At 50.5% G+C, this 24,229-nt stretch overlaps 9 protein-coding genes across 9 annotated transcripts; 5 read left to right on the top strand and 4 right to left on the bottom strand.

The window, feature by feature from the left end:
- Positions 1-486: 486 nt before the first annotated feature.
- Positions 487-2,178, bottom strand: VE01_02657 (uncharacterized protein). The gene is made up of 2 exons (XM_018272164.2): positions 1,575-2,178; positions 487-1,515 (listed from the first exon to the last, which is right to left on the bottom strand). Exons 1-2 carry the CDS (start codon positions 2,096-2,098, stop codon positions 561-563), a joined length of 1,479 nt encoding a protein of 492 aa, XP_018133041.1. The 5' UTR covers positions 2,099-2,178; the 3' UTR covers positions 487-560.
- A 573-nt stretch (positions 2,179-2,751) lies between these two features.
- VE01_02658 (uncharacterized protein) lies at positions 2,752-4,449 on the bottom strand (the record flags this gene model as incomplete). The annotated part of the gene is made up of 1 exon (XM_018272165.1): positions 2,752-4,449. The coding sequence occupies one exon, from the start codon at positions 4,447-4,449 to the stop codon at positions 2,752-2,754; it is 1,698 nt and encodes a 565-aa protein (XP_018133047.1).
- A 976-nt stretch (positions 4,450-5,425) lies between these two features.
- Positions 5,426-6,245, bottom strand: VE01_02659 (uncharacterized protein; the record flags this gene model as incomplete). The annotated part of the gene is made up of 2 exons (XM_018272166.1): positions 5,426-6,131; positions 6,181-6,245. The coding sequence occupies 2 exons, from the start codon at positions 6,243-6,245 to the stop codon at positions 5,426-5,428; spliced, it is 771 nt and encodes a 256-aa protein (XP_018133048.1).
- Positions 6,246-7,055: 810 nt separating this feature from the next.
- On the top strand, positions 7,056-7,950 carry RPS27 (40S ribosomal protein S27; the record flags this gene model as incomplete). Its single annotated transcript, XM_018272167.2, has 2 exons — positions 7,056-7,121; positions 7,193-7,950. 2 exons carry the CDS (start codon positions 7,056-7,058, stop codon positions 7,373-7,375), a joined length of 249 nt encoding a protein of 82 aa, XP_018132932.1. The 3' UTR covers positions 7,376-7,950.
- On the top strand, positions 7,949-9,172 carry VE01_02661 (uncharacterized protein). Its single transcript, XM_018272168.2, has one exon. It carries the CDS (start codon positions 8,120-8,122, stop codon positions 8,891-8,893), a length of 774 nt encoding a protein of 257 aa, XP_018132931.1. The 5' UTR covers positions 7,949-8,119; the 3' UTR covers positions 8,894-9,172.
- A 2,192-nt stretch (positions 9,173-11,364) lies between these two features.
- On the top strand, positions 11,365-13,163 carry VE01_02662 (uncharacterized protein). Its single transcript, XM_018272169.2, has 3 exons — positions 11,365-11,782; positions 11,846-12,071; positions 12,177-13,163. Exons 1-3 carry the CDS (start codon positions 11,492-11,494, stop codon positions 12,977-12,979), a joined length of 1,320 nt encoding a protein of 439 aa, XP_018132930.1. The 5' UTR covers positions 11,365-11,491; the 3' UTR covers positions 12,980-13,163.
- Positions 13,164-13,349: 186 nt separating this feature from the next.
- On the top strand, positions 13,350-14,012 carry VE01_02663 (uncharacterized protein; the record flags this gene model as incomplete). Its single annotated transcript, XM_018272170.2, has 3 exons — positions 13,350-13,626; positions 13,649-13,892; positions 13,955-14,012. The coding sequence occupies 2 exons, from the start codon at positions 13,350-13,352 to the stop codon at positions 13,828-13,830; spliced, it is 459 nt and encodes a 152-aa protein (XP_018132929.1). The 3' UTR covers positions 13,831-13,892; positions 13,955-14,012.
- A 1,378-nt stretch (positions 14,013-15,390) lies between these two features.
- Positions 15,391-19,955, bottom strand: VE01_02664 (uncharacterized protein; the record flags this gene model as incomplete). Its single annotated transcript, XM_018272171.1, has 5 exons — positions 15,391-16,164; positions 16,220-17,781; positions 17,844-18,426; positions 18,497-19,058; positions 19,891-19,955. 5 exons carry the CDS (start codon positions 19,953-19,955, stop codon positions 15,391-15,393), a joined length of 3,546 nt encoding a protein of 1,181 aa, XP_018132928.1.
- Positions 19,956-21,000: 1,045 nt separating this feature from the next.
- Positions 21,001-23,454, top strand: VE01_02665 (uncharacterized protein; the record flags this gene model as incomplete). The annotated part of the gene is made up of 3 exons (XM_018272172.1): positions 21,001-21,326; positions 21,373-21,533; positions 22,250-23,454. The coding sequence occupies 3 exons, from the start codon at positions 21,001-21,003 to the stop codon at positions 23,452-23,454; spliced, it is 1,692 nt and encodes a 563-aa protein (XP_018132927.1).
- Between the last annotated feature and the right edge of the window lie 775 nt (positions 23,455-24,229).

Genomic DNA, 24,229 nt, shown 5'->3' on the forward strand with positions numbered 1-24,229 from the left:
TATCGTCATGCCTGAAGGACCATGAAGTCGTGCTGGCTGTAAATGTTTTCAAGGTCGTTGTTACCCAAAGAGCTTGCAGCTACCTCCCATCGCATACCCCACCCCCTACCAATAAATATGCAACTTATCTTGGGTGCTTATGCAAGCCTAATCGTGGATAGGAATGAGAGGACACTCATCACACCCCGGATGCGCGACCTTATTGGCTGGTAGTAAACGATCATTCGGTCAGCCTGGCGGTAATATTTTTGTGATCATCCCATGGCTCAGATGTCAGAATGATAGCTCGATGCGATAAGTGTGCAGATATATGATGGAATCGCTGCGATGACGATAATTGCTTCAGGCGGCGACGGGGCGGCTGGAGGGACAATAGGTAACATATAAAATTCGTAGTACTGGTGTCATCCAAAGGTCTCAAGAGGAAGTGCACATGACAAGCTGGTGTTTGCAGTAACAATCAGTGAAACAAAGCTGCTCAGTTTGAGCTACAATAAAAATCCAGTTGCCCGGAAATACAGATCTATATATTAATTCCGTCGATTCAAACTACACTGGTATCAATCCTCCACCACCATCTCCCCCCCTTCAACCCTCTTAGGCGGAACACATTTCCAGCTACACCCCCTCCTCATAAACGGCAACTGCCTCTCTATAACATCCCTCGGTCGCACCGTCTCCTCCGCCGTAACCTTCCCCGCCGGCGACTGTTCAATCTCCCACCACTCAATCCACTCCGTCCTCGGCACCACAAACCTCCTCTCACAAATCGTACATTTCCTCCCCGGCACCTCTGTCTCGCGCAGCCTCCTCGCATCGTCCAGCACATGCTGCAGCTTCTCCGGGTAGTCTCCGCTCAGATACTCGTTGAGATTCGGCATGTTCGGCGTGTCGGCCCAGGTCTTGACGCAAAGCTCTAGTAGCGAGGGCGTGTTGGAGGCGGGACGGGCCGTTGGTACTTCGGGGGCTTTGACGGGGGAGCCGTGCAGGTCGAAGAATTTGACTTGGGAGCGGCATTTGAATCTTCGTCTCCATTCGGAGTTTCTGGCGTGGTCGTGTTCGGGGTTGTCGCAGGTTTTGGAACCCCATGTCCTCTGGTCACTGTCCTCGTCTACGGGCAGCCCGGTCTCTGTTATGCCGTCGGCTGCGGGGGGTTCATAGAACGGGTTTGGGTGGAGGTGAAGTATCTTTATCCTGCTCGGGCAGGACAGCAAGTCTAGCAGCTCAAATGGAAGCGTGCGAAGGGCATTGTTCGAAGCGTTCAGCTCAGTGAGGCGCCGTAACCTATTGATTGACGTAGGGAGCTCCGTCAGCTCGTTGCTGCGTACACTCAACACGCTCAAGTTCTCAAGGTTGAATATTTCCCCAGGCAAACGCTTTAGTTCGTTTCTAGCCAAAAATATCCTCAATTTTGGGAGGAGGGTTTGGTAGGATCCTTGGGTCAGGACTGGGATGGATGAGAAGGAGGCGAGAGATCTGATGGCTCCATTTGAGAGACTTGTTAGGCCCTTTCCACTAGAGTATCTCAGTCAGTATACAGTCTGTAGAGCGCCTTAAGTGAGGGGACAACATACGAGAGATCCACATCCTCATTGCCTTCCTCCAAGCACTGCTGTATGAGTTGACGAGCCTGCTCTTCCTGAGACGGGTATTCCGCCGAAGGAATAATAACCCGACTCCTCAACGGCGACGGCCTCATCGCCACCGGCACCCCCCTCGCCAAAAACTCCGGAACCCTCGCCCCCTTCAAAAAATCATAATCCGCACCATCATCATCATCCGTACTATCGCTCCCCAACCAAACCCCACTATCAAACTGCCTCTCCAACGTCCTCTTCCCCTTCCTCTCCCCCGGATTAGTAGATCCCGAATTATCAGGCTCCTGCTTATACCACGGCCCCTTATACCTCATCTTCTGCCTCCTCTTCGGATCAGAGTAATTCTCCGCGCTGGGATCGTCATCGCTCGAAAATAGCGGGGGATCGCTCGATATCGGCGCTGAGCTCAGGCGCGCGCGCTTTCCGGGACGGCCGCTGGTGCTGTAGAAGCTGGGGGCGAGGCCCGAGGGCAGGGAGGGGAGGGAGGGCTCGTCGGCCATTTGCTCAGGTAAACTTATTTTTTCAGAGCATTATAGGTGCGGATGGGGGGGTGGCGTGAGGATGGGTGAGAAATGAGAAGTGTTATCCCTCAGTCACGTCGCGTGAGACACGCGTCTGTGCTTTGGACCCTTTTTCTGCCCCGCTGTTCAGCCTTGTCTTTCAGCCTTGGGCCTCTTTCAGACATAGCCATATTCTGGGCAAGAGCGGGAAATAAATAATACTTGTCTTCCCTTCGCTCGACATCTCATACGTAAATTTGTCACTGTTAATGAAACGGTCGCATCTACTCCTTCGAAGGTACTTGTAACAAGGTATATATGACTACCAAGTTGGCGTTTCGGCCGCCCAGTTGGCCAACCAGTATAGTTGGTAGTTCGGCCGGAACACATATGATGGTGACGATGCACCAAACGCCGATTGCAACGTTCAATCATAGGGTCAACTGCGAAGATGGCTCTTCGAGCATAGTGCATGCATTATGCAAAGGCACTACTAGACTCCAGACCTCATTTCTTTCATTTCTTTCATTTTTTTTTTTTGAAGTTTACTCTTCTATTCTGGCGTGGGGTTCTGCGGCTTTCCCACGCCACAAGCTGAATAAGACATTGGTGAACATAGATACACTATTATATTAAACTACTCCATTACATACTTATTGTCTAGCTAAGAAACGAATTCGTCCAGCATTGTCCCTCGTGGAGGTATTTACTAGAGACTCTTCCACGCCAATCAATAGTAGCTTGTCGCGGGCTTTTTTGTACTCCTCCTGGCTCTGACTAGGCGACTTTGATGCGATTCCTTCCACAGGACCACGGTTAGCTATCGCGGCAGGATCATATCCCAGAACCTCATCGTTTGAGCCAACGACCCATCTTCCCCACGTGCCTAGCAACGAACCTAGGAACGGCACTAGAAGAATCAGCAGCACAAGCTGATTATAGACATAGGCCCTTGTGGAGGTCCGAGTTGAAGTCGCCACATCGCTGGCGTTGGGCATTCTTGCGAAGGCCCCCATTGTCGCCCAGTCAAAGTTGTTCTCAATCTGGCGAGCGACATGTTCCGCGTTGTTGGAGGCATCGTCACCGAGTAAGCCTGCAGCAAAGGGCTGCTGGTACATGTCATTCCAACCTGTGCCAACTACGCGGAGAGTGAAGTAGTACGGGGTTGTTCGAGCGTTCTCGTTCCAGATAAACGTACGCACGTTAGAGATTGGTGAATTATAGTTGCTTAGGGGGTATATCGACCGTTTGAAGGAGTTTCGTTCTACACGCGGCGGATTTTTGCCTGTTTGGGAGATCGAAATATTGCCGTACTCGATCAGACAGCTCACCGTGTTGATCAATTTGCTGTTGCCAATGCCAAAGTCTGCACCGCCTACCCACGCTCCGAAGATCACGGCCCACGATCCGGGCGAATCGATACATGCGTTGGGGCCAGTCGAACCGGCCGAACCAGACTCGCAGTCCAAGTCTAAACCCGTCTTAAAATTGGCATAGATCGAGGGCGCACCACAGGTCAGGTTGACACACATGGAAGGGACGATATCGCTACAGAAATCCGTCGAAAGGTCCGAGGCAACAGTTGAAGTCGTGATTTGCTCTGGACAGACTGTTAATCCTCGGTTTTCTGTGTTGTCTATGGTACGGGCGTTGCAGGTGGCAAACAGAGCTGACGATCCCGTTGACACGCTGCAAGAGTCATCATCGCACACTGGAGCAACCGGAGCGGCGAAGTTCCCATTCGAGGCTTGCACGGCCATACCAAAGACAAGATCACCGGCGCTGCCTCCTCGAGAACGGAAGTTTCCTCTGTTAATCCAAGGAGCCCAATAGTCCACGGCATGAGAGGCGGAAGTGGAAGTGATTTTAACATGATCTGTCTGCGAGATTCCGGCCAAAAGAACGGGTGTGATGATGGATATAGAAAGGAGAAGTAGTCCGCTCGTTTTGATAGCCCATGATCGACCATTGAAGGCGTATGTGAGCTTCGATAACGGCGAGACGCTCCACTGAGCGAGGCGGGTGATTTCCCCCACAGTCAGTGGGCTACCAACATTGCCGGGCACGAGTTTGAGCCAGAATGAGTGTTCGACACAACGGGTGATGAGGGCAGACGTAGCAGCAGCTAACATAGCAGCAATCAAACCAACGGCCACGGTAGGCTTGATCGATCCTGTGTCGCCGTCGTTGACGAGAGATGGGATATGATAAAGATGTGCTTGAACATACAGAATAATGAGTAGAGCATAGCAGACTAGACAGATCACGGCCAACAAGGTGGTGAACAGCGCATTCAAGAGTCTCCCCCGCAAACTCGATGGTGCTTTAGGGGGCGTATAAGATTTCGACATGATGAAGAATATTCTCAGATAGAGCCTACGTGAAGGTAGCAGCGCGCATGCAGGATCTCAGGAAGACGAGTATTCTGAAGAGGGTTTTGGCAGAAATCAAGACCGTAAAGCATGAGGTTTAAGCTCCTTCCCACGGTTCGCCCAGTAAGGTGGGATTATATACGGCATTTAAAAGAGAGTCTGTTGAAAAAAAGGCTCTCAGAGGCTCAGCTCGGGAGGTTGCACCACATTCCAGCCGCCCAAATCAATAGTTTCCCAAATCGGCGTGTGGCTGATGACTGATTGGGACATGTTCGTCAATATTGGCGAGTTTTGGTCGTGTGGCTGAAGTTCTGGCGTTTTATCAATTCTACACCTGTAGTTGTGAGGGGTATTTGCTGAAGCCTCATCTGGCCATGGTATAGTAAAGTTTGAAATCAGCTTTAGTTCTAAATTCCGAATGATTTTATTTACGGCAAAAGAATAGAATACCCTGTACTTTACCCTATAAAGGACAGAATACTGGTGTGATACTACTCTTAGTCCTCCATCTTCCGAAGCAGTAATAGCCCACCACAGCCTGTAGTTAGTACTATACGCACTATATTCTAGCATGTACAACCCCTAATTAGTACTGTCCGCCACTGTACTCTAGAACGTACAGCCTGCATTTGTTCCGCGACGCCTACTGCATCCAGTCCCTCATTCAGCGATGCCCAGCACGTCAGACACGATCAGCATAGCAGCATCTCTGAATTAACCCCACTCCACTATTGTATCGTGGAGGAGAGAAAGCCGAACAGTACGCCATGTCTCACTTAGGCTAAGACATACTTCGAGCGCGGATTGGAGCTGTGGATCTGACAGATATATTTTCTACCAGTTCTCCATGAATCCCAAGTAAACTACAGGGTGTATATACTCCGCATTGTAGTCCAGCTCTTATAGACTTAGTAAAACCGACCAGGTTTCCCATCCCCCACTGGTATCATGGGTATCATTCCCAGTCCTCATCGTCCTCCTGGTTCACCGGGCGAGTGCTGCCACGTAACCCCGAGCGTTTCGGAGCTTCATCTTGGTCCTCCGCCTCTCTCCTCCGTTTCGATATCCTTATATCGTTACTCTTGACAGCGCCGACTTCGAGGAGGATGCTATCGATGTCGCTCATGTTCGTCCTTACTCCATTCAGCAAGACCAACGTCACAATCTGCTTAACCATATCTCCATCCTTGTAAATCAGGATCGTAGGGCAATTTCTGTCCGGATACCCCTCAATACACTGATCCCCTCTCATCTCACAGAATTTGATCTCCCCAAACTCCCTCGCCGCATCCCTCCACAGCTCCGTCAAAACCCTACTCTCCACGTTTGTCCCCAAGCCAGATGTGAGGTTCACGAGCACAACCTCGCTCTTCGATGCCTCCGTCACCTCTCTCGAGTAGTCGGGCTTGGATAGCGGGTAGACAGTGCCGTGCTTGGACTTCTGTGCTAGTGCGTTCATCTCCATCACCCTTTGCATCCGGTATTTCTCCAAAAACGCGTCATCCTCATCATCCTCAAGCTCATCCAGCTCATCCAGATCCTTTCCCTCAAGACGATTCTCATGTGCAAGTCGTCGGCCTTCGAGGATAGCCTCTTCGATCATAGGCGTTGGGGATGGGGGCTTTTCTGGTATGACGCCATGTTTCCGCAGGATATCGTTCCTGGAGAGAGGTGTTAGGAGGAGCTTTGAAAGGGCGAAGGAGAGCTTACCATTCCGTGTCTGCGTTGGGGTCGTCTATGGGTACATTGATTCTCTCGTCCATGGGGGCCGCCATTTTGGGGGTTTGTATGTGGTGGTTTTCTGTTGCCTGTCGCACACACAGTTGTGACGGAGATTCGGTGGTGGGCGGGCCATTAGGAGCCTGGCGGGGTAGCAGTTGGATGGATGAACCTCCCAAATATGGATTTTGTCATATGATTTACGAATTATTTTTCCATGGCTACAAAGTGATATTGCTATAGTTTCAGAATAGTTTTCATTGATTTTTAGACTATCTATGTCATGTTTTGGTCTTGATCACTACCCTGTTTGTCTAACCCTGATAAATGACGGGATATCACGGTTTTTCTACCTACGCGTCTGTACCCCTTACGAGCCTCCAATTCACTCCATACCGACTAGAAATCGCCACACGTCGTTCACAAGCGTTGTTAATAGACGCGAAGAGGCAAAGGACACCGAGGCTGTAGAGTCACAGAAGTTGGTGGCGTCCGAAAGAAGGTTTCCGAGTCAGAGATGCTGTAGAGTCACAGAAGAATCCAAACACGATCGTTCCAAGACGGTAACTTCATCGGCATATCGTACTGTGTATAGATAACTCTTCAATATTACCATTCTTTTCTCTTTTTATTCCATCTTGCCATCGTCGAAACTGGTGTTTCTACGCGCTTAGCTCATCTGTCGCCACCAAACTTTTCTCCGCAATCGCCAACCGGCCAGTCTCCAGCGGCCTTCGCTTAACCCACTAGCTCCAAAATATCCCACAAGCATTTTCCAAACTTTCCACTATACCACATCACCGGCAACATCAACGAGCCATCAATCACCGCCAACACGCCAAAATCACCAACACTGATCAGGCAAAATGGTCCTCGCTGTTGATCTCCTCAACCCTTCGGCGTCTGCCGAAGCGCGCAAGCACAAGCTGAAGGTATGAACGACTCTAGAAACACCACCGACAAAACTGGCAACTGGAACACCTCAACTAACATTGCGATGCAGAACCTCGTCCCAGCGCCGAGATCCTTCTTCATGGACGTCAAGTGCCCCGGCTGCTTCACGATCACCACCGTCTTCTCCCACGCACAAACCGTTGTCATCTGCGCCGGCTGCTCGACCGTTCTCTGCCAGCCCACTGGAGGAAAGGCCAGGCTCACCGAGGGCTGCTCTTTCCGCCGCAAGTAGACTTGACGCCTCGCTACTTCTCCGACTCGCACCAGCACACTACCGGTGAAAACCTCCCCAAAGATGGGCAACAGCAACAGTGGGCGATGTAAGGGTGGAACTTGGGATTGGGATGGAAAGCACAACGCCTATCTGCTGTATTCTTGGGGCCTAGGCTGGTAGCTTATGGTTCTGGGTAGCTGGTAGCTTACGGTTATGAATGAATAACTGTGCTGGTAGCTTACGGTTCTGAGTAACTGTGCTGGAGTAATGATATTGCTTTGACTCAGTCGTGCTTTGAATGTCAGTAACCCTGGCAACTGTTTGTGAATACGGGCTTGCTTTCGGAGTCGTGCATTGAATGCCAGTGAACCTGGTGAATCCTGTTTTCCTCAGAGTCGTGCACTCAATACCAGTAAATCTATCAAATCTCTGTGATGACAGCTATATATTGCATTGAATGTTTGCCCGTACTATATAGTAAATGATGCGGCTAATACTGTGGCCTGCCGGCAAGCAAATTCGTCGGTGCTCCTCACGTGCTCCCAATCCACGCCCTTATCAACCACATCGTAGCCAAATTTAATCATAACCCCGAACCAGCCAGCCTTCACCCATCCGGTTTCACCTGAACTCCAGCGCCAACCCCGCACCGTCATCCTCAACCTCTCCACTCCAAACCCCTCGAGCTCATGAAGTAATCCTCATCTCAATCCGAAAATACACATTCCCTCACACCATCAGTCGTTTCCCTCACAAGCTACAATGCCATCCTCAACCCACCAAGCCAAGCGGCCCTACGCCGGCACACACAGTCAACACCAGGCTTCGATAACATCCTACTTCCCCTCCCCCTCTGGCGCCGCTCCCGCCCCGACCACCGTCCGCAATGCCTCTTCGCCCCCAGTCCTCCCAGCGACCGTCCAATCCAACCTCCTCAGTGTCGGAATGCGCGTCCGCAAATCCGTACCCGAGGGCTACAAGACCGGCTCCTACAGCTCCTTTGCGCTGTTCTCCGACCAGGCACCTCCCACGAAGCCTCAGCAGCAGCTACAGCCGCAGCGCCGCGTGAAGCAAGTATCAGGCAGTGCAGCGAGGGAGCTCGCGCCATTCTGCGGGATAATGAAAGTTGGCGGGCTGGCAGTTCAGGCTCCACAAGCAGATGAGGAGTACATGGATGACGAGGACGAGGTTCTGGACGAAGATGACGTCCCGGGTATGAGCTCGCAGGGCTCAACGCTGAGTGCTTACTCCACTACCACGCATAAACGCCGTCTCTCGGCTTCTTCGGTAGGCTCTGATGATGAGGGGGGAGCGCCGTATAGCTGGGCCGACATGGGGATCAGTCCTAAGTCGCAGGCTCCGCAGCAGGGTCAGGCTTGGGCTGTCGCGGGGAACCGTGCGATGGCGCTGCCGAGGAGGATGAAGAAGGCTGGTGCCGGGGGAGCGATGGGAGGGCAGGAGAATGGGGTTGACTTTGAGGAGGCTGGGTTCTTGGATTATGCGGCGCTGGGGGAGGTGGATATGGGGGGATTGTGATATGTACAGTATTGTGTGAGTGGGATGGGATGGGATGGGATGGGATGGGCCTGGCGAAGCTTATGGCTGGGTGGGGGGATAATGTATGTTATTGGGCAGCGGTTTCGGTGTTATGAGCAAAAGGCGTTTACAGAGCGGGATTTTAGCAAAGATGCTTAGATTAATTTATGGAAACACTTCCTCGAAGAATGGGTATTGTGTCTTGCTCATCGCTTTGTGTTTAGGCTATCAATGTTTTGTTTCTCAAGCTTAGTGGGCATCCAGGAACATATTTGGGATGATACCCAAGCTTTGGAAGTCATCTCCTATTTACTCTTTCTCATCCGCTTCGTCTCCTTGGCTCTCATTATTTTCTACCCTAGTTTGGTTTTTAAACCGCATCTTCCTTCGAAGAAGAAAATCGACTCTTTGCCACCAACACTGAACCATACGAAGCATCCATTCCCCATGGGTTTACGATGCCCCTCTCCGAGACCCCAAGGTATAAAAAGGCAGATACAACGAAGGGCCGGTTGCTCATTCTATCTTCCAATTGGCGGTTGTTGTTCCTTCTCACATTGAAAGACCAACCGTGCCTTCCCTAGTTCGGCGGGTTGGTCTTTCGTTCTGCTCTCAAGTAAAGAACGACGCTAACCAAAAATAGCAATGAAGCAAAAAGAGCAAACAAAAACATACAAACAAAAACATACAACAGTGGGTATTCGCTGGTGGTCACCCACCCAACTACTAATCCACCGATCTCAAGCAAACATATGGATAATAGTTAAATCAGTGCCATCCGTCCTAGTGGGTGAGCCTTGCTGCCCTTGCCCCTTATTTTGTGATCGTTACTATCTCGACCACCTCAACCATCTAAAAGTGGGTCAATTTTTGACGACGCGTTGCACCGCGACATTAGATGCATGTAGGTTAGCTGGGTGAGTGGGTGAGCTGGGTGAGTGGGTGAGCGTGGTGAGCAAGGTGAGTAGGGTGAGTAAGGTGAGTAGGGTGAGCTAGATGGGTGAGGAAGGCGAGTATAGCTAAGCTAGGAAAATGGTATAAAGGGCTAGTCTCCTGCCTTCACATTTTAAGGTCCTCTGTCTGCAACTTTGTCTATTTTTTTAATATTTGCTATAATTGTAAGGATGCCTCCTCCCTCGCGCTCTAGGGATTAGACTGTTGGAGGTAATTGCGGTAAACGGGGAACTGCACACAAAATCGTGTGAGGGTCTCCGGTCACCGTAATCAGTCTCTACGGGCAGCAGAACAGAGGCTTCACAGTAGGATACAGTATATAGAATAATATAATCAATTGAATTGCTCACTAAACTACGGGTCTACGTACGCTATTTGTAGGCATGGGGAAACCCCCAAACTCCCTGAAGAATTGCTTCTTCTTCTCGAGTTGGGGGTGTGAGACTGGGCCGAACGCCCAAACTAATACTCTGACTAACCGGGGAACCAGACAGTCCCATGGAGAAAAGTGGTCATTTTGGGTGCAAAAGGCCACCGTATTCTCATGGGATTGTCCGTTTCCCCCAACATAGACTAGGAGCTGTCGCGGTCACGTGATGGGAGTCAGGGCGGGTCAGCCGAGTCGGACCTGCTTCGGATACCATGAGGGACTCAATAGGGTTCCCCCTTCATCTTTTTTGTATCCTTCGTAGTAGACCTATAGGATTGTACCGCAACCCATCCGACTCGCACTCCCATATGCTATTGATCGTGAGCTGGTGCCCTGTGTCCTTACATCGCGACTGGCCTAGAACATATGTGTGTCTCACACTCGTTGGAAACCTGCAGAACTTTTAGCTAAGTGGAACATTATGTACGCGAGCCGTGTATCGTCACACCACATGTCAGCTTATGAGATATTGATTGCAGAATATTTGATATTGCGGCAATTAAAAAGTAGAAGTAGTATAGCAGCCGCAGATCGAAGCTTCTGTTGTGTGGGTGACAACCGTAGTAAGCTTATAATAACTTTAATCAGATAAAATGACAGTTTGCAGCCACGGCGAACTAAGCGATTTAGCGCATGTGGCTTTCCCATTTATTTGTGATGAGGGACCGGAGGGGACGATAACGAATAATTCCCCTGCGTGTATGTGGTACAGAGTATGTTTTTAGGGGCTCGTTTATAGGCATCATTAAGCAAACGGAATAAACCCTACCAATACCTTGCATCCTGATCTATTTTCAATAATAATCCGTAAGGTGCATCAATCAATATATGAGTACGCAGGTGACTAATACAGCCTTGGCAGGGCTCGGCTGACCCCCCTACTTAATAAGTAGAGCATTTCTAGGTCAGCCGAGGCTACACCCCATGGTTAGGTCACCTACGTTCTGTCAATATATGCCATGCGTCGGTGACTATTATCTTGGGGGCATACGGCTCCGTATTCGTTGGCTAGGGTCGCTAAGCTGCGGCTGACAGCCGTCACTAGATAAAGAACTATAGGCGACAGGAACGGAGGGGGAGGGGATAAATACAAGCTATAAGTAATTGTAGTTAGCTGTTTCCATTTCTATTTCCATTGAGTAGGACTCCTTTGCCTGTAAGCTCACTGTTGCCATTTTTACGGCCTACATTCGTTAGTATCAAAAACCAACATTATGCCTCGCCTATTATCTAGCCTTCTCCTTGCTTTGCTTGGATCCGTGACCAGCACGATAGCATGTACAATTCCTACCACGCCGCCAGGAAACACCATCCTTGACAAGTTCAGCATTGTTGTTCAGAACCCGAGCATTCCCACAGTGCACAACAAGGTTATGAGATTCAGGGCTAATGGCGACGACGAGCATTTGGTGCTGCCCCCTATAGGCGTTGCGACCAACGACGTGCTGTATCTTCAAGACGGCCGTCTCATTTACAATGCGATTCATGCTGTAATCGATCTAGAGGTAAGATTTCCATAATTACCCCTAGGACGGTGAGTTGAGTAATGTTAAAGCTGACCCTGCTAGTACAACGACCAAGATGATACAACTAAGATGTTCATGACTGCACGGGAATACCACCCATCAGCGGTTTTCAAGGGAGAGTATGCTTGCGATCCAGACACGGATGAGCTGCAGATCCAGCTGAAACTGGTTTCTCGCCTTACTGATCCGCCTGTGCTTGGTGGGCAGATCGGCATACGGGACGCGGTTGGGACATTGGAATTCCGATACTCGCCCCCTGGAAACACCAGTAAGTTGCTTCTAACCTTTCTTTACCCCACGGGAGCAATTCAAGACACTAGAAATGAGGGGCACATGTGTTGTGATTACTGACACTTATGTTTACCTTACTTAGAGATCAACAATGAATTTCTGCCCGTTGAGATGGTGATTTTCCGTAACAGCATAAGCCCTACTAGTACCGCTAAGCCTAGCACCTCTACGGCTGCCCCTCTAAGTTCGACTGTGATTCTAACAACTACTGCTGAACCGCCAACAACCACCGCGGCACTACCAACCAGCACCAGCGTTCCTACGACCCCAACCAGCCCAGTAAAGGTTGGTGACTACGACTTTCTGTACTGCTGGGCTGAGCCAGCTGCTGGTCGGGCATTTGCTGCTAAATCCACTGCCGCGGACGACATGACCCTCGCGAAATGTGCGGCCTTCTGCACCGCCTACCCATACTTCGGCACCGAGTGGAGCAAAGAGTGTTGGTGCGGCAACGATCCAGCAACGGGATCTGATTTTGCTCCATTAGGAGAGTGCGACTACCCCTGCGCTGGGGACGCATCACAATTATGCGGTGGCTCGCGCCGTCTGTCGCTCTACTACAATTCAGCCCTAACCGGTCCCCAGCAACCTAAGACCGTTGGCAACTATGAGTTTCAAGGCTGCGTCACTGATAGTCATGGACAGCGTACGTTGACGCAGGATATGCTCGGGAGCGATTACATGACGCTAGAGACGTGCGCTACTTTCTGTGGTGGCTACACGTACTTTGGGACTGAGTGGAGTACTGAGTGTTGGTGTGGGAATACTCTTACTACAGGCGCTACAATTGTTTATGCTGGCCAGTGCAGCATGACTTGCAGCGGCAATAGCGACCAGTTGTGCGGGAATGGAGATAGATTGAGTGTTTACAAGGTGAAAGCTTAGGGTGTGCGTGGTTGAAGCACAGCTCAGTAGCTACTCAGGTTAAACAGCAATATCTCGGGTCCAAAGATAGAATTAGATATTGATCGTGCCTTTATTTCCGGTGCCGACTATCCTACTACCATTGGAAACGTTGATAGTTCACTATTCAATTTCTATATAGTTGGCACAAAAAGTTTATAAAGCGTTCAATAGCGCACTTTCCTTACATTACGCGTAGGCAGAGTCTGATACTGCTTGAGGGGAGGAAGACATCCTCGCGCTGGATTGCTGTGAGATTATATGTAGAGCACTAAGAGGCAATGTACGGAGGAATTTGGATATTTCAAAAGCAACTAACTACTTCGTCCAACGGAAAAAGGTAGAAGGCTCGATGTTGCCTCCTAAACCGTCTGGCATGGATTCCAGCCAAAGGGGCCGATCAACCGCTGATACTATCAACCGAAAGAGATCATCTAGTTCACTTAACGCGCCCCTACTACCAAAGAAGCGCACTTGCTCCAGCTCCCCAACAAAAAGGGAGCAAACTCCGTCGACGCATAACCGAATCCGCCGTCGCGTCATTGTCCGCGACTACGGAACACCTATATACAAGGCAAGCTCTTATGTCGCCATAATTGCTGCGTTGGAGAGATTTGCGGAGGTAAACAGTGCATTAGCTGACCAACGTAGGATACGAGTCTCTACACGACCGTGGTAGCATGCTCCAGCGCGACATGTCGATTGGAAACCTTATGATGAACGAGGATGTCGATAACCCTTCCTGGCCCTCATTCTCATCGATCTCGCAATTAAATCGGAGCAAGAGGAGCCTTCGGGAGCACGAAGCAAGACCGGCACGAAAGCTTTTATAGCTATTAGGGTACTCCTTGGCGAGAATCATTCCTTCATACACGATCTAGAATCGTTCTTCTAGGTAGTCTTGTGGATTTGCATCCACTATAATGGGCCGGCTCAGAAACTGACAGTTGTCTATAGGTTTGATAAGTGGAACTTTTCAGATACAGAAGAGTTAGCTGAGTCCAAGAAAGGGGCAGTGGTCCATGAAGGAGATTTTAAGAGGATGGTGGAGGAGAACATTAGGCCATACTACAAGTCACTTCAGCCTTAGCTGAATCGATTACGAAAGGTGGTATTTCCAAACGGCGGGAGATGGAAAAAGGAAGATAGAGGCCTATATTCTCGGATGAAGGAGGTTCTCCGTGAAGCACAGAGGGACTTGAATGTAGCAGCAGAATAGGTACCACAATATATAAGCGCTCTCTTGAATATTGTTTCTGTGCATGATGCGCTATGTTTCATGATACACAACGTTGGCTAGATACCTCAACTTCTGCTGATGTACTTGGAGGATCAAACCTTCTAGGCCGCAGTCAAATGAAAATGGAGTCAAAAGAGCCTTAATGGGCAGTGGGTCTGTTTCTAAACTCAATCTATTTCTGGAGTTCGCACCCCTGTCGCGGCCCTGTTCGTTTGGGGGAGCAAGGCCAGTGCGCACCTTCCCCAAGTAAAACAAAGATTTAGGTCTAAAGTAGGGGCTAAAGCTTAGTATCTTAATAACTATACTACTAGTTGCTTTAAAACTTAGATAAGAAGCTTTAAATGCCTATAAAAGGCTAAATATACATTTTTATAATTTACTAATAAATAGTTGTTAAGATATTTAGTTACAAAATTCATTATTTTAGGTGTAAAATGGAGATGCTAACTTGCTTATGGTGCTGACTTGCTTATGAAATACGTTAATTTATAAGGACTAAGTTTAAATATCGCTCATTTAGTTTTAGAGGTTTAGTAGTTCCATCTATAAATCATGTAACCTTAGTAAAATGTAATCACCCTATGTTCTACCATTAAACTTAGCCTCTTATGGTTACTTTATAGCACCTCTACTCTTTTAGGGCTTAGATTACATAGCTCTAACTTATGGCTCACAAATGGCGAATCATCCCAAAAATAGGAGCAAAGCCGCGGGCAGTACTCTAGGGACTGGTAGGCCAGTTGGGGGGAAGGGGGGGGGAGGGGTTAGTGCTTTGTTAATATGGGAAAGAGAGCGATGCTGCATGGGTGTTTTTGTAAGCAAACAAAGGTGGTGAAACGCTCTGATCGACTCAGCAGAAAGAGTCTTCGGGGTTCGCAAGGTTGGGATACATAGGTATATTGAAGGCTAGCCTACTTGAGGCACCTTTATTTTCTCTTATTTAAACTTCCCAATACTCTCAAAAACACTACATATATCTCCTTTATCCTCTCTGCTGCCCATAAATATCGAAATCTAACCAAATATGCCCGGCACAATTATCATAACGATCAGTTTATATATATATGAATTACAGGTATATAGTTCATGAACAACTTGCACCCTCCCTCTTTCCTGACTCCCTTCCTTTTCCAACTCCCTCTTCGGGACAGATCTAACTACACTTCTTAATAATCTTATCGATCTTAGAGGTAAGATTATTAAGAAGTGTAAAGACATTCCCCAGCTTAGAGACATCATCGACAGTCATAGCACGACGCAGCTTTCCCAGTTTCCCAAACTGCTCCCCCTTACCTATAGTGCCACCGCCCCCAACACCGAGCAAATCGGCAAAGATAACCATGGGTGCGCTCTTGGGGTCCTTGACAATGCTAAAGATGTCCGCGGCGCCATTAGACAGCATGCCAATGAGTCCAATGGCGCCAGCCAGGTCAGCGAGCCCCGCGATATCCGCGCCGAGGCCGCCTACAAAGGGAACAACTATCAGCACTGCGGTGATGATCTCCAGGATCAGCTTCTGGCGGTCGGCGTTTGACTGCGCCTTGCTGATTACCTTGACCTGCGCAAGGGAGTCGATGGCCTGCTGGATCATGGCGATGGGCATGGCGAGCACCTGCGCTGGGTCCGTCCCCGAGCCTTGCCACTGCCCGAGTATCTGGTTCATCCACGTGGAGTCGATGGTGGACTGCAGCATGGTCATGTTGGGCAGAGCGGCAGTGACGATGTCCTTGGGGTTGGTGGGATTGACGTTGCCAGAGCCCTGGGGGAGGCCCTTCCAGTAGCTGTATATGCCACTCTGGTGACCATTCACCGTTGGCGGGGGGAAATCTTTGTCGCCGAAGGAGACCCAGTCGGCAGAAATTCCGTAGTTGGCGGAGAGGTCCGCGTAGAAGCCGGTCGAGTTCTTGAGATCGAAAAGGCATGTAGCCTTGGGATCCGAGCTCAATCTGGTCAAAGGGGCAGGTCTGTGTGGTGCGGTTTACTCCTTGGACTTGCCATGTGCAATCAAAGTACTTGTTACCAGGGCCGTCGACAGAGTTCATGAAATGGGCTATCGCGTTGGGCACCTCCTCCTTGATGGCCTCGACGTAGTAGCCAAAGAGACTGTCGTAGTCGTTGTCAACGCTGGTGTAGTTTGCAAGGGCGGCAGCGAGCTCCTTGGAAAGGGCATTCACAGTGAAGATCTCTGCGCACTGCTTGGCGATCGAGCCCACGGCAGCGACGACATCGTCAAGGTTATTGTAGTTCTTGGTGAAGTCGCAGGGGGGCACGACGCCGTCGTCGCCGTCGTCGGTGCCATCGGACTTGGAGCCCTGCGAGTAGTCAAAGACGAGGTCTATCGCCCAGTCCACCGATCCGCCGGTATGGTATTGCCCCCAGTAAAAAAGCCGCGCTGCATATGTCCTGTCCGCCACGTACGAGACCCACTGCGTGTCGTCGTACACGAGGATGTCGCCGTTCAGGAGCTCGTTGTACCCACCCCTGGTAAATGATTCGCCTGTATGATCCTTAAGCAGCGTTATATTCCTGCTGCCGTAAAGATCCGGGGAGTTGGCTGAGCTGATGATCTGGTTGATTTCATAGTTGGATATATACCCGGATGTATTGGTGCAAGGCCCTGGCGTCGCGCCAGACTCTGGCCCTGTAGATAGGCACTGCGGACCTGTGCATCCAGCCTTTGCCATCTCGAAGCTTCGGCCATAGCGGGCCATACCGATCACGACCTTGTTCAGGGGCACGCCGGCCTTGGTGATCATAGAAATGGCGTAGTAGGTCTCAGTGGAGTTGGTGTGTGACCGCAGACAGTTGCCATTCTCGCAGTCCTCGTTGACGAATTTGTTGGCATAGTCCCATTGCCCATGAAGATCGTATGTCATGTAGACAATGTAATCGACAACTTTGCTTATAGAAGCAATAGGGAAATTCCGCAGATACCAGTACGACGCCGGCGCCGCGATGCTTACCGTCCTACCCGCAGGCAGCGCCGCCTTCACGGACTTTAGGAACGCGAGGTAGTTGACGCCATCTTGAGGAGTTCCCGGTTCGGCTCCCTTGATATCAGTCGCACCAGGGTACTCCCAGTCGAAATCTAGACCGTCAAGGTTATACTTGTTAAGAAACTCAAGCAGACTTTTGACAAATGTGGCTCGTTGAGCATCCGTAACGCCCGCATGGAAGATTGGGGACGTATCGGCATCAGTTGAAAAAGACCAGCCGCCGAAGGACATGATACGCTTAGTGCCTTTAAGAGCGACAAAGTTGGCAAATTTCTCTGGGTAAGTGCTGACATCTACTTGAAAGTCTGCAGTAATAGAACCGAAGGCATAGTGGACGTAGTTGTAGATGCTGGTGTCGATATCAGACGGGTTCATATGAAGGCAGGCCCGGTCGGCGCTAAACGCCTCAAAGTATGCAATCCTCCTGTATGCGACATCTGAAGAGGCGCCTTCAATAATGTCGACGCCGCAGTCAGAGATACACCCATAGGTCCCTACGGCAGCTGTTCCAGGGGCCTTTGTTGTCGAGTTGGTTATAGTGCAGAACTCTGGCGTTGTCCCGCACTGTCCCCATATATCGCAGCAGGAGTTCAGTGGACAGGGTTCAGACTGGCTAGTGTAGTCCCTTTCGCCGGGGCTTTGGTCCCAGGGACTTGAGGCCCGCAAATGGTGCCAGCAACAGGCGCCGGCATAGGCGGAGTTCCTGTGCTAAGACATATGTGCTGACCAAGCTGGAGGTCGCCACAGCCCATCCAACCCCATGTATTTTTGTTGACAGCCTCGATATTGGCTGTCGTAGTATGGTGGGCAGTGGCGATAGTGTTGCAGATATCGTGTTGCAAGATTGTGTAGGAGAAGCAAGAGCCGTCTGCGCCCGGCTTGGGCGAGAAATCTGGCAGGGTCCCGGTTGAGCAGCATACGTACTGGTTAAGAATGATAGGCTTGGTGCAGAACGATGCCCCGCCATTGTAGCTCTCCAGTTGGGCCTGGGTGATTGCGCAGCGTGCGGCCAACGCATAGCAACCGTCCCCAGCCCCTGCCTGTGTATACTTGCAGGTTGCGCGTGCGACGAGGCCACTGTTAGTTTCGCTTTCACCATCTGAGGGCGCAGGCGTAATTTTGATATTGGAGCCCGGGATCGTGCTGAGAGACACGTCGGGCCACGTAGAGCTCCTGTCAAAGCCATCGAGACACTGAGCTCGGCTCCAGCTTTTCAGAGCTTCTTGCACGGCCGAGAGACTCCCAGGTAGCATCTGCAAATACACCAAAGATATCGATAGCTGAGGAAGACGCTTCACCACCGCATAACTGGGCAGCAGAGCGGTCACGAGCATTTGGGGGTCTGGAGCTGGTATCTTTGGCGAACTTGTCGATGAGGCTTGCAGCACTTTCCTTCTCCACCTGTGAGCCAACGTGGACACCCACGATGGCTCCTCTGTAAGAAGATAGAATTATGCGCCCTCCGCACGTTGCGTCGCTGCTGAGATAGTGGCTCAACTGCTCGGCGGCTGCAGCGACATCCCTAGCGGTAGCAGCGTCCTCAGAGGGTCCTTCGCTGTCCCACCATCCCAGCTGGACGTTGACCCTAGTCTGCAGTACACTATTGCCGCATGGCGTGGTTACAGCGGAAACCGTGTGGAACTTGTCGTCATTGGAGGTGGTATTGTAGGAGAGCTGCTGTCTTGAAGTGAGCTGTCCACCCCGAGCCGCCACTGCAGCTTCGGGATTCGAACAGGCCCGGAAGGTGAGGTGGGTATTGGCATCATCCACTGGGTTGTGGACGTTGAGGTCTAGCAGGAACCTCTCGTCACAGCGGGTCAAGACCCTTGTGTTGTGGTAGTAGGTCCAGTTGCCCGGATTTGGCCCTGATTTACTACATGGTAAGGGACAGCGAGACCGCTGGGCATCAAATGTCTGGCCGTGCGCTGAGCCGGACAGGAAGACCACGGACAAGACCGCCAGGCAGGATGTTATCCGCCTATAGGGGTTCGCAAAAAGTGATTGAGACCCTATAGTTGTAAAACAAAATGAAGTCTACTCCCACAATCCGAGATGAGGGGACGACAGATTATTATAAGAATGAGTTTAGAGTGTGTAGGTCAAAGAAATTGTCTTCAGATCTGCCTGGTAGGAGGGGAGTGGCTTTGTACATACTAATAAATGAACGCCTATATAAACTTCGTTACCCACAGATAGACATTTGATTGGTAGTTGCTGTTACTTGCTGTCGCTGTTGGGGGCAAAGTAGTCTAAGTCTGCTCTACTGTTCTCACAAGGTGCTTGTCCCTGTCTGCAGTTCCTAGCCGACTTTTAGACCACTTATTACATTATTATCGCGCGAACAGAACAGAATACGACGTAACCTCTACCTATTTGTTATACAAAGTGATAACTTTGCCACAATCGAGACGGTGAAGTGCCTTGAGCAGCTGCCTAGGTAGGATATAACTCCGACTGCACCACACTCCAACAATAGATCGTTCTGTCGCGGAATAAAGAATTGACATGTGTTCTGTAGTACTAATTGTAAAAGAGACTTCGGGCCCGGAGGCACAGCACGCCGAATTGCTTAGTATAGTAGTGTAGTGCTTAATGCTTGCTACTATCAGTCGCAAAGTACTATTCTCGGCCGGCCCCACCTTCTTGTATGGCTTTACCACATTAGAGTGATTGGTGGCCCTGATTCTTTAACCCAGCATAATGTTTTTGCAAGCGTTTTCATTGTGACAGGATCTCCAGGCGTCCAGTTGGTCGAACTGGGATATTCTACGCTAGTCCTAAGGCATGAGGGACCAGCTAACCTTAAAAAGCCAAGATTGCCAAGTGTTTGGAGCTATCCACTCTAGACCCAACAGTGACGGAAACGTCAGGGGCCACGATCGTCCATCGCGTGAGCTAATCCACTCTCGGGCCAACAGATTACAAGGGCCCAAGATTGCCAACAGCTTAGGCTAGTCTACTTAGAAGGTTAAGCCCACATCAGGTGGGACTGATAGGATCACAAAGGATCACTGAGAGCTTAAATAGTAGATATGCCCGACGTAATGCTGCTTTTAAGCCGACTTACGAGTTTTACATAGGTATATACTCGAAATTAGAGAGAAAGAAATAGGAAGGAGAAGGGAACGGAGAGTGTTGGTTCAAAGGGTTACGAGCAACGGCATCTTATTTGCACGAAAGAGAAGAGGAAAGATGTGCCTGCCTTGCCTCCCCCCTCTCCGCTCAACTGTTTCTCACTTCTGTCCGCCTCTCACTCTCTCCCCCTTATCTCAACCATCTCCCCCACTCCTCCCCTCTGTTCTATAGTCAATAGTAGCCTCCCCTTGAGAGACACTCGAGAGACGAACTCTCAGCACGCCCACCATGAAGCTACTGTATCTCTTGAATATCCTGTTCCTTGTTACTCTAGGCCTCGCGTCCACCCTTGCCGGCCTCTACTAAACTGTCTTTTTCTGGCATGCCTATTAGTTGGAAGTGCTTCAGTATGGACCTAAATCAACTCTTACTGTCAAGGGCTGCAAAGGGTCAGCGGCTGGGGGAGGTTGCTACGTATGTTATCCATGCCCCCTAAGATGCCCCCTAAGAGGAGAAGAGAAAAAGATGAACATATAGGCATTTTGCTGTACCCCGCTGCATTGTTCTACCTTGCCTATAATGTTGCAAAAGAAATAGAGGCTGATAAACCTACTTAAGAGTTTAATGAATTTATCAAGTATATCGAGAGAACAGGAAAAAAAACTGGATTCTAGGGAAGCACTAGTGTAGGCATGAACCTGACCCCCGATGTTCTGGACACGGTGAAAAAGCTCAACGCGGCCGGTTACAAGAACCAGCTTGAGCCTGGAAAGCTGCTCCCAGATAACTTCAACATTGCCGACTCACCAAACTTCCAAAAGATGATGGGACCTATTATGAACAACATCGACGCTACGCGCCTGGCCATGAAGGACGAGACAGGAAGTATACAGCTTGCCAATATACAGGTTGCCTATAAGTCTTCACACTCTCAATATTTGTCTCCTCTCTTCTCCTTAGAGAAGATGGCGGCTGTGACAGTGATAGTGACGGTGACTGTGGCTGTGACTGACTTTGCGTATTGCAGTGAAAGGGGTCTTAGATGGCTGACTGGAGGAACATAGAGGCCAAATGCTCGAGGCATTCAACGGGTTCAAGGCTAAGCTGGGGCTTACATTCACCAACGAGTTTTCGGAGCACACGGCCCTAGACGGCCATAAATACCAGGTTATAGATCCAGAAAAGATGGTAAAAAGTAACCCGAGCATCACGCAAAATATCAAGGGTTTGATTTCTGGGTTCCCCGCATAGTAAGGCCCCTGTCCTCCCTCATACGTCTTAACCGAACAAGTCATAGACTAGGGTTTACTATTCTGTATCAACTAACCATAAAACTATCATAGCTATAACTCGCTGGAAACAAAGGTAGACAAGGGCGCCAGCCATCTCAACGCCATCCAAGCCACTTAAGGCTTCATTATCTGGGTGTTTGACGACCCTAAGGTGTGTAGCACTTGAAAACGGGTGAATATTGGAGGTATAGACGGGATTCAAAGTTTCGTACAGGGATCCATATAGTAGATCATAGTGTAATTATATTATGTGGATGATTTGAGGGAGGCGCTGTCGCCGTCTAGTGATACTTTCATTTCTAGATCGGCGCCGTTGGCTTAATTGAAACCAAAACTATAAGCTTGAACGCGAACATATCGGTAGACGAGGTGGAGTAATAATTCCGGTGCTAGATTAGAAGAAAGATTAGAAGAAAAGTGAAGATAAATATTCAAAGTCGTAATGGTGGTGGTGATCCAATCTTGGGTCTCTAAGTTAGTGATTGCTCCACTTAACCCCGCCTACCGTTTGTCCCCAGGTCTCATCCTTCCTTCTTTAACATTCACGACGGCGACAATATCACTAGGCTATTTCTAAAAGTATCACATAATTAACCAGAATTAGAGTACCGTCGTCTCTTTCTGCTACACGCCAACTTACACTCACCAGCACCCGGGGTGATGACTACGATTAGCTCCACACAACAGCAGCTGCCTGTACAATCATTTCCCCTATTCCCCCGGCTTCCTGTCGAGCTGCAGCGCCGCATCTGGGAGCTGTGCCTACCCGCGCGCATTGTTGAGCTGGACCTGCAAGGCACCGACATAGTTCCCACGTCGTGCAGCCTACAGCAGACGTCGCAGATCAACAGTCGCGCCTCGCTAGCCACCCGGATTTGTAGGGAATCGCGCAGCGTTGCCTTTCTCGCTGGCGCCACGGAGCTATACGACGACGACTTCCAGCGCAGCGACACCCCAGAATGGGAGGCCATGAACGACATCCGGGATCTCTGGGCATCCCCGCCCACTGACGTGCTGCACCTCAACTACTATGGCGCTTACGATGGCTATTACCATTGGAGCGGCAACCCGGTGGAGTTTCTGATATGGTTAGCCCGCCGTTACCACATGCGCATGTCTATTGTTGCGTCGTTACTAGTGGGATTTGGCGATACCGAGGGCGCCGAGTATTTGTTCGGATTCGACAAGAATTTCGACTTGCTCGCCGAAGGTGGCGGGCCATACTTGACCACCCTGTGCGTGGTTAGCCTGCACGTCGGTTTAGAATCTGCGCTGTGGAAGGATGGGGGGATGTTGTTTGGGCGCTTGGGAGAGGAGCGCGTGAAGCTCATTAAGGTGGGCGATAAGGCCGCGCTGAAGGCGTATTACAACCTCTGGGCCGCGGGGCCGGTCGAGGATCGCGAGCCGGAGCAGTTTTTTGACTTGGCCGTGAGTAGGCACGAATCCGAGTGGCTACCCCGAGTGGCGCAGTGGAGGCGGAGGCTACTAACAACGTGGATGAATCACTGCTGGGCGAAAGCGGAGGAGGCGAACGAACTTGGGAGCATCCAAGACCACCAGGGGGTCTGGCGTGCGCCGAGGAACAATGAGGGGAGGATTATTCCAAAAGGCGATTCGGGTCCCTTTTCACATTATATGAGGCCGGGGCCTGGGTTGGGCGGTATGAGGACGCGTGTGCCAAACGAGGAGCATCCGTGGGTCGCGGGGGGATTGAGAGACATGCCGTGCTTCGAGCCGGTGGTCATGTTCCGGCTCTGCGAAGATAAGTGCTACGCTCCTAAGCCACAGCGTACGAGAGGTTTGGGAAGAGGAGGGCTGGGTATTAGGGGACAATCGTCGCGAGGTTCTGTGTAGTGCTCACTGCAATTACAATCTGAGTACGTAACTGTCACAACCGTTATTATTGCCATAGCGGTGAATATTATGTCGCTGTCCAATCGCCCGAATTTACTAAAACGTCGCTGTCCAATCGCTCAGCCCTCGCTCAGTCGTCGCTGCCTTCGCTGGTGTCTCTCAGTCGTCGCTCAGCTGTCGCTCAATTTGTTGCGGGAAACGGACATTCCCGTGGGATACGGTGGGCTTTTACGCCCAAGATAACGGGTTATCCCCGTGGGACCGTCCAACTTCCCATTTGAGACAGTGGCTTCTAATGGTATGGCGCCACACATCCAAAACCCAACTGAGCCTCGAAAGCCCAACTTATCAGGGTTTTGGCCAAACTTCGGTGTTGATACGAAAATGACGCGAAAGCGAAATTGACGCCAAACTGACAGGAAAATGTTGCTTGGCCTCACTCACCCCGCTCACCCCACTCACCCTGCTCACCACCCGGCTCACCCTGCTCACCCCTCGCCTCACCCTTCAGGCGGCAAGGGGCAGCGATTCCACGCTATGCCTATTAGCACGATTGGGACTATTAGCTAGAGGATACGCAAGCTTGTGTATGGCAGAGCGGACGGGATGCCCAATTCTCTGCCGTCTGTGATCGCACCCGCGCTAAGACCACCACTAAAACCGTCCCCCGTTGTCAGCCTCCCGCTTCCGTGTTCCCGCTCTTAGACCATTGCTGCATTTTACTTGCACTGCCACTAGGCACGTCCATCTTTCCTGTGGCGACCCCCTAAGCGAC

Source organism: Pseudogymnoascus verrucosus (assembly GCF_001662655.1).
Source record: "Pseudogymnoascus verrucosus strain UAMH 10579 unplaced genomic scaffold scaffold_8, whole genome shotgun sequence".
Lineage (NCBI taxonomy): Eukaryota > Fungi > Ascomycota > Leotiomycetes > Thelebolales > Thelebolaceae > Pseudogymnoascus > Pseudogymnoascus verrucosus.

What these genes read in the sequence shown, in the direction of transcription:
- VE01_02661 (XM_018272168.2), top strand. Translation starts at nt 8,120, where the DNA reads ATGCCATCCTCAACCCACCAAGCCAAGCGGCCCTACGCCGGCACACAC.
- VE01_02657 (XM_018272164.2), bottom strand. Translation starts at nt 2,098, where the DNA reads ATGGCCGACGAGCCCTCCCTCCCCTCCCTGCCCTCGGGCCTCGCCCCC. An exon ending in AATGAGGATGTGGATCTCTC is followed by an intron (nt 1,516 to 1,574) that starts GTATGTTGTCCC and finishes GAGATACTCTAG; the next exon opens with TGGAAAGGGCCTAACAAGTC.
- VE01_02662 (XM_018272169.2), top strand. Translation starts at nt 11,492, where the DNA reads ATGCCTCGCCTATTATCTAGCCTTCTCCTTGCTTTGCTTGGATCCGTG. An exon ending in ATGCTGTAATCGATCTAGAG is followed by an intron (nt 11,783 to 11,845) that starts GTAAGATTTCCA and finishes TGACCCTGCTAG; the next exon opens with TACAACGACCAAGATGATAC. An exon ending in CTCGCCCCCTGGAAACACCA is followed by an intron (nt 12,072 to 12,176) that starts GTAAGTTGCTTC and finishes TACCTTACTTAG; the next exon opens with AGATCAACAATGAATTTCTG.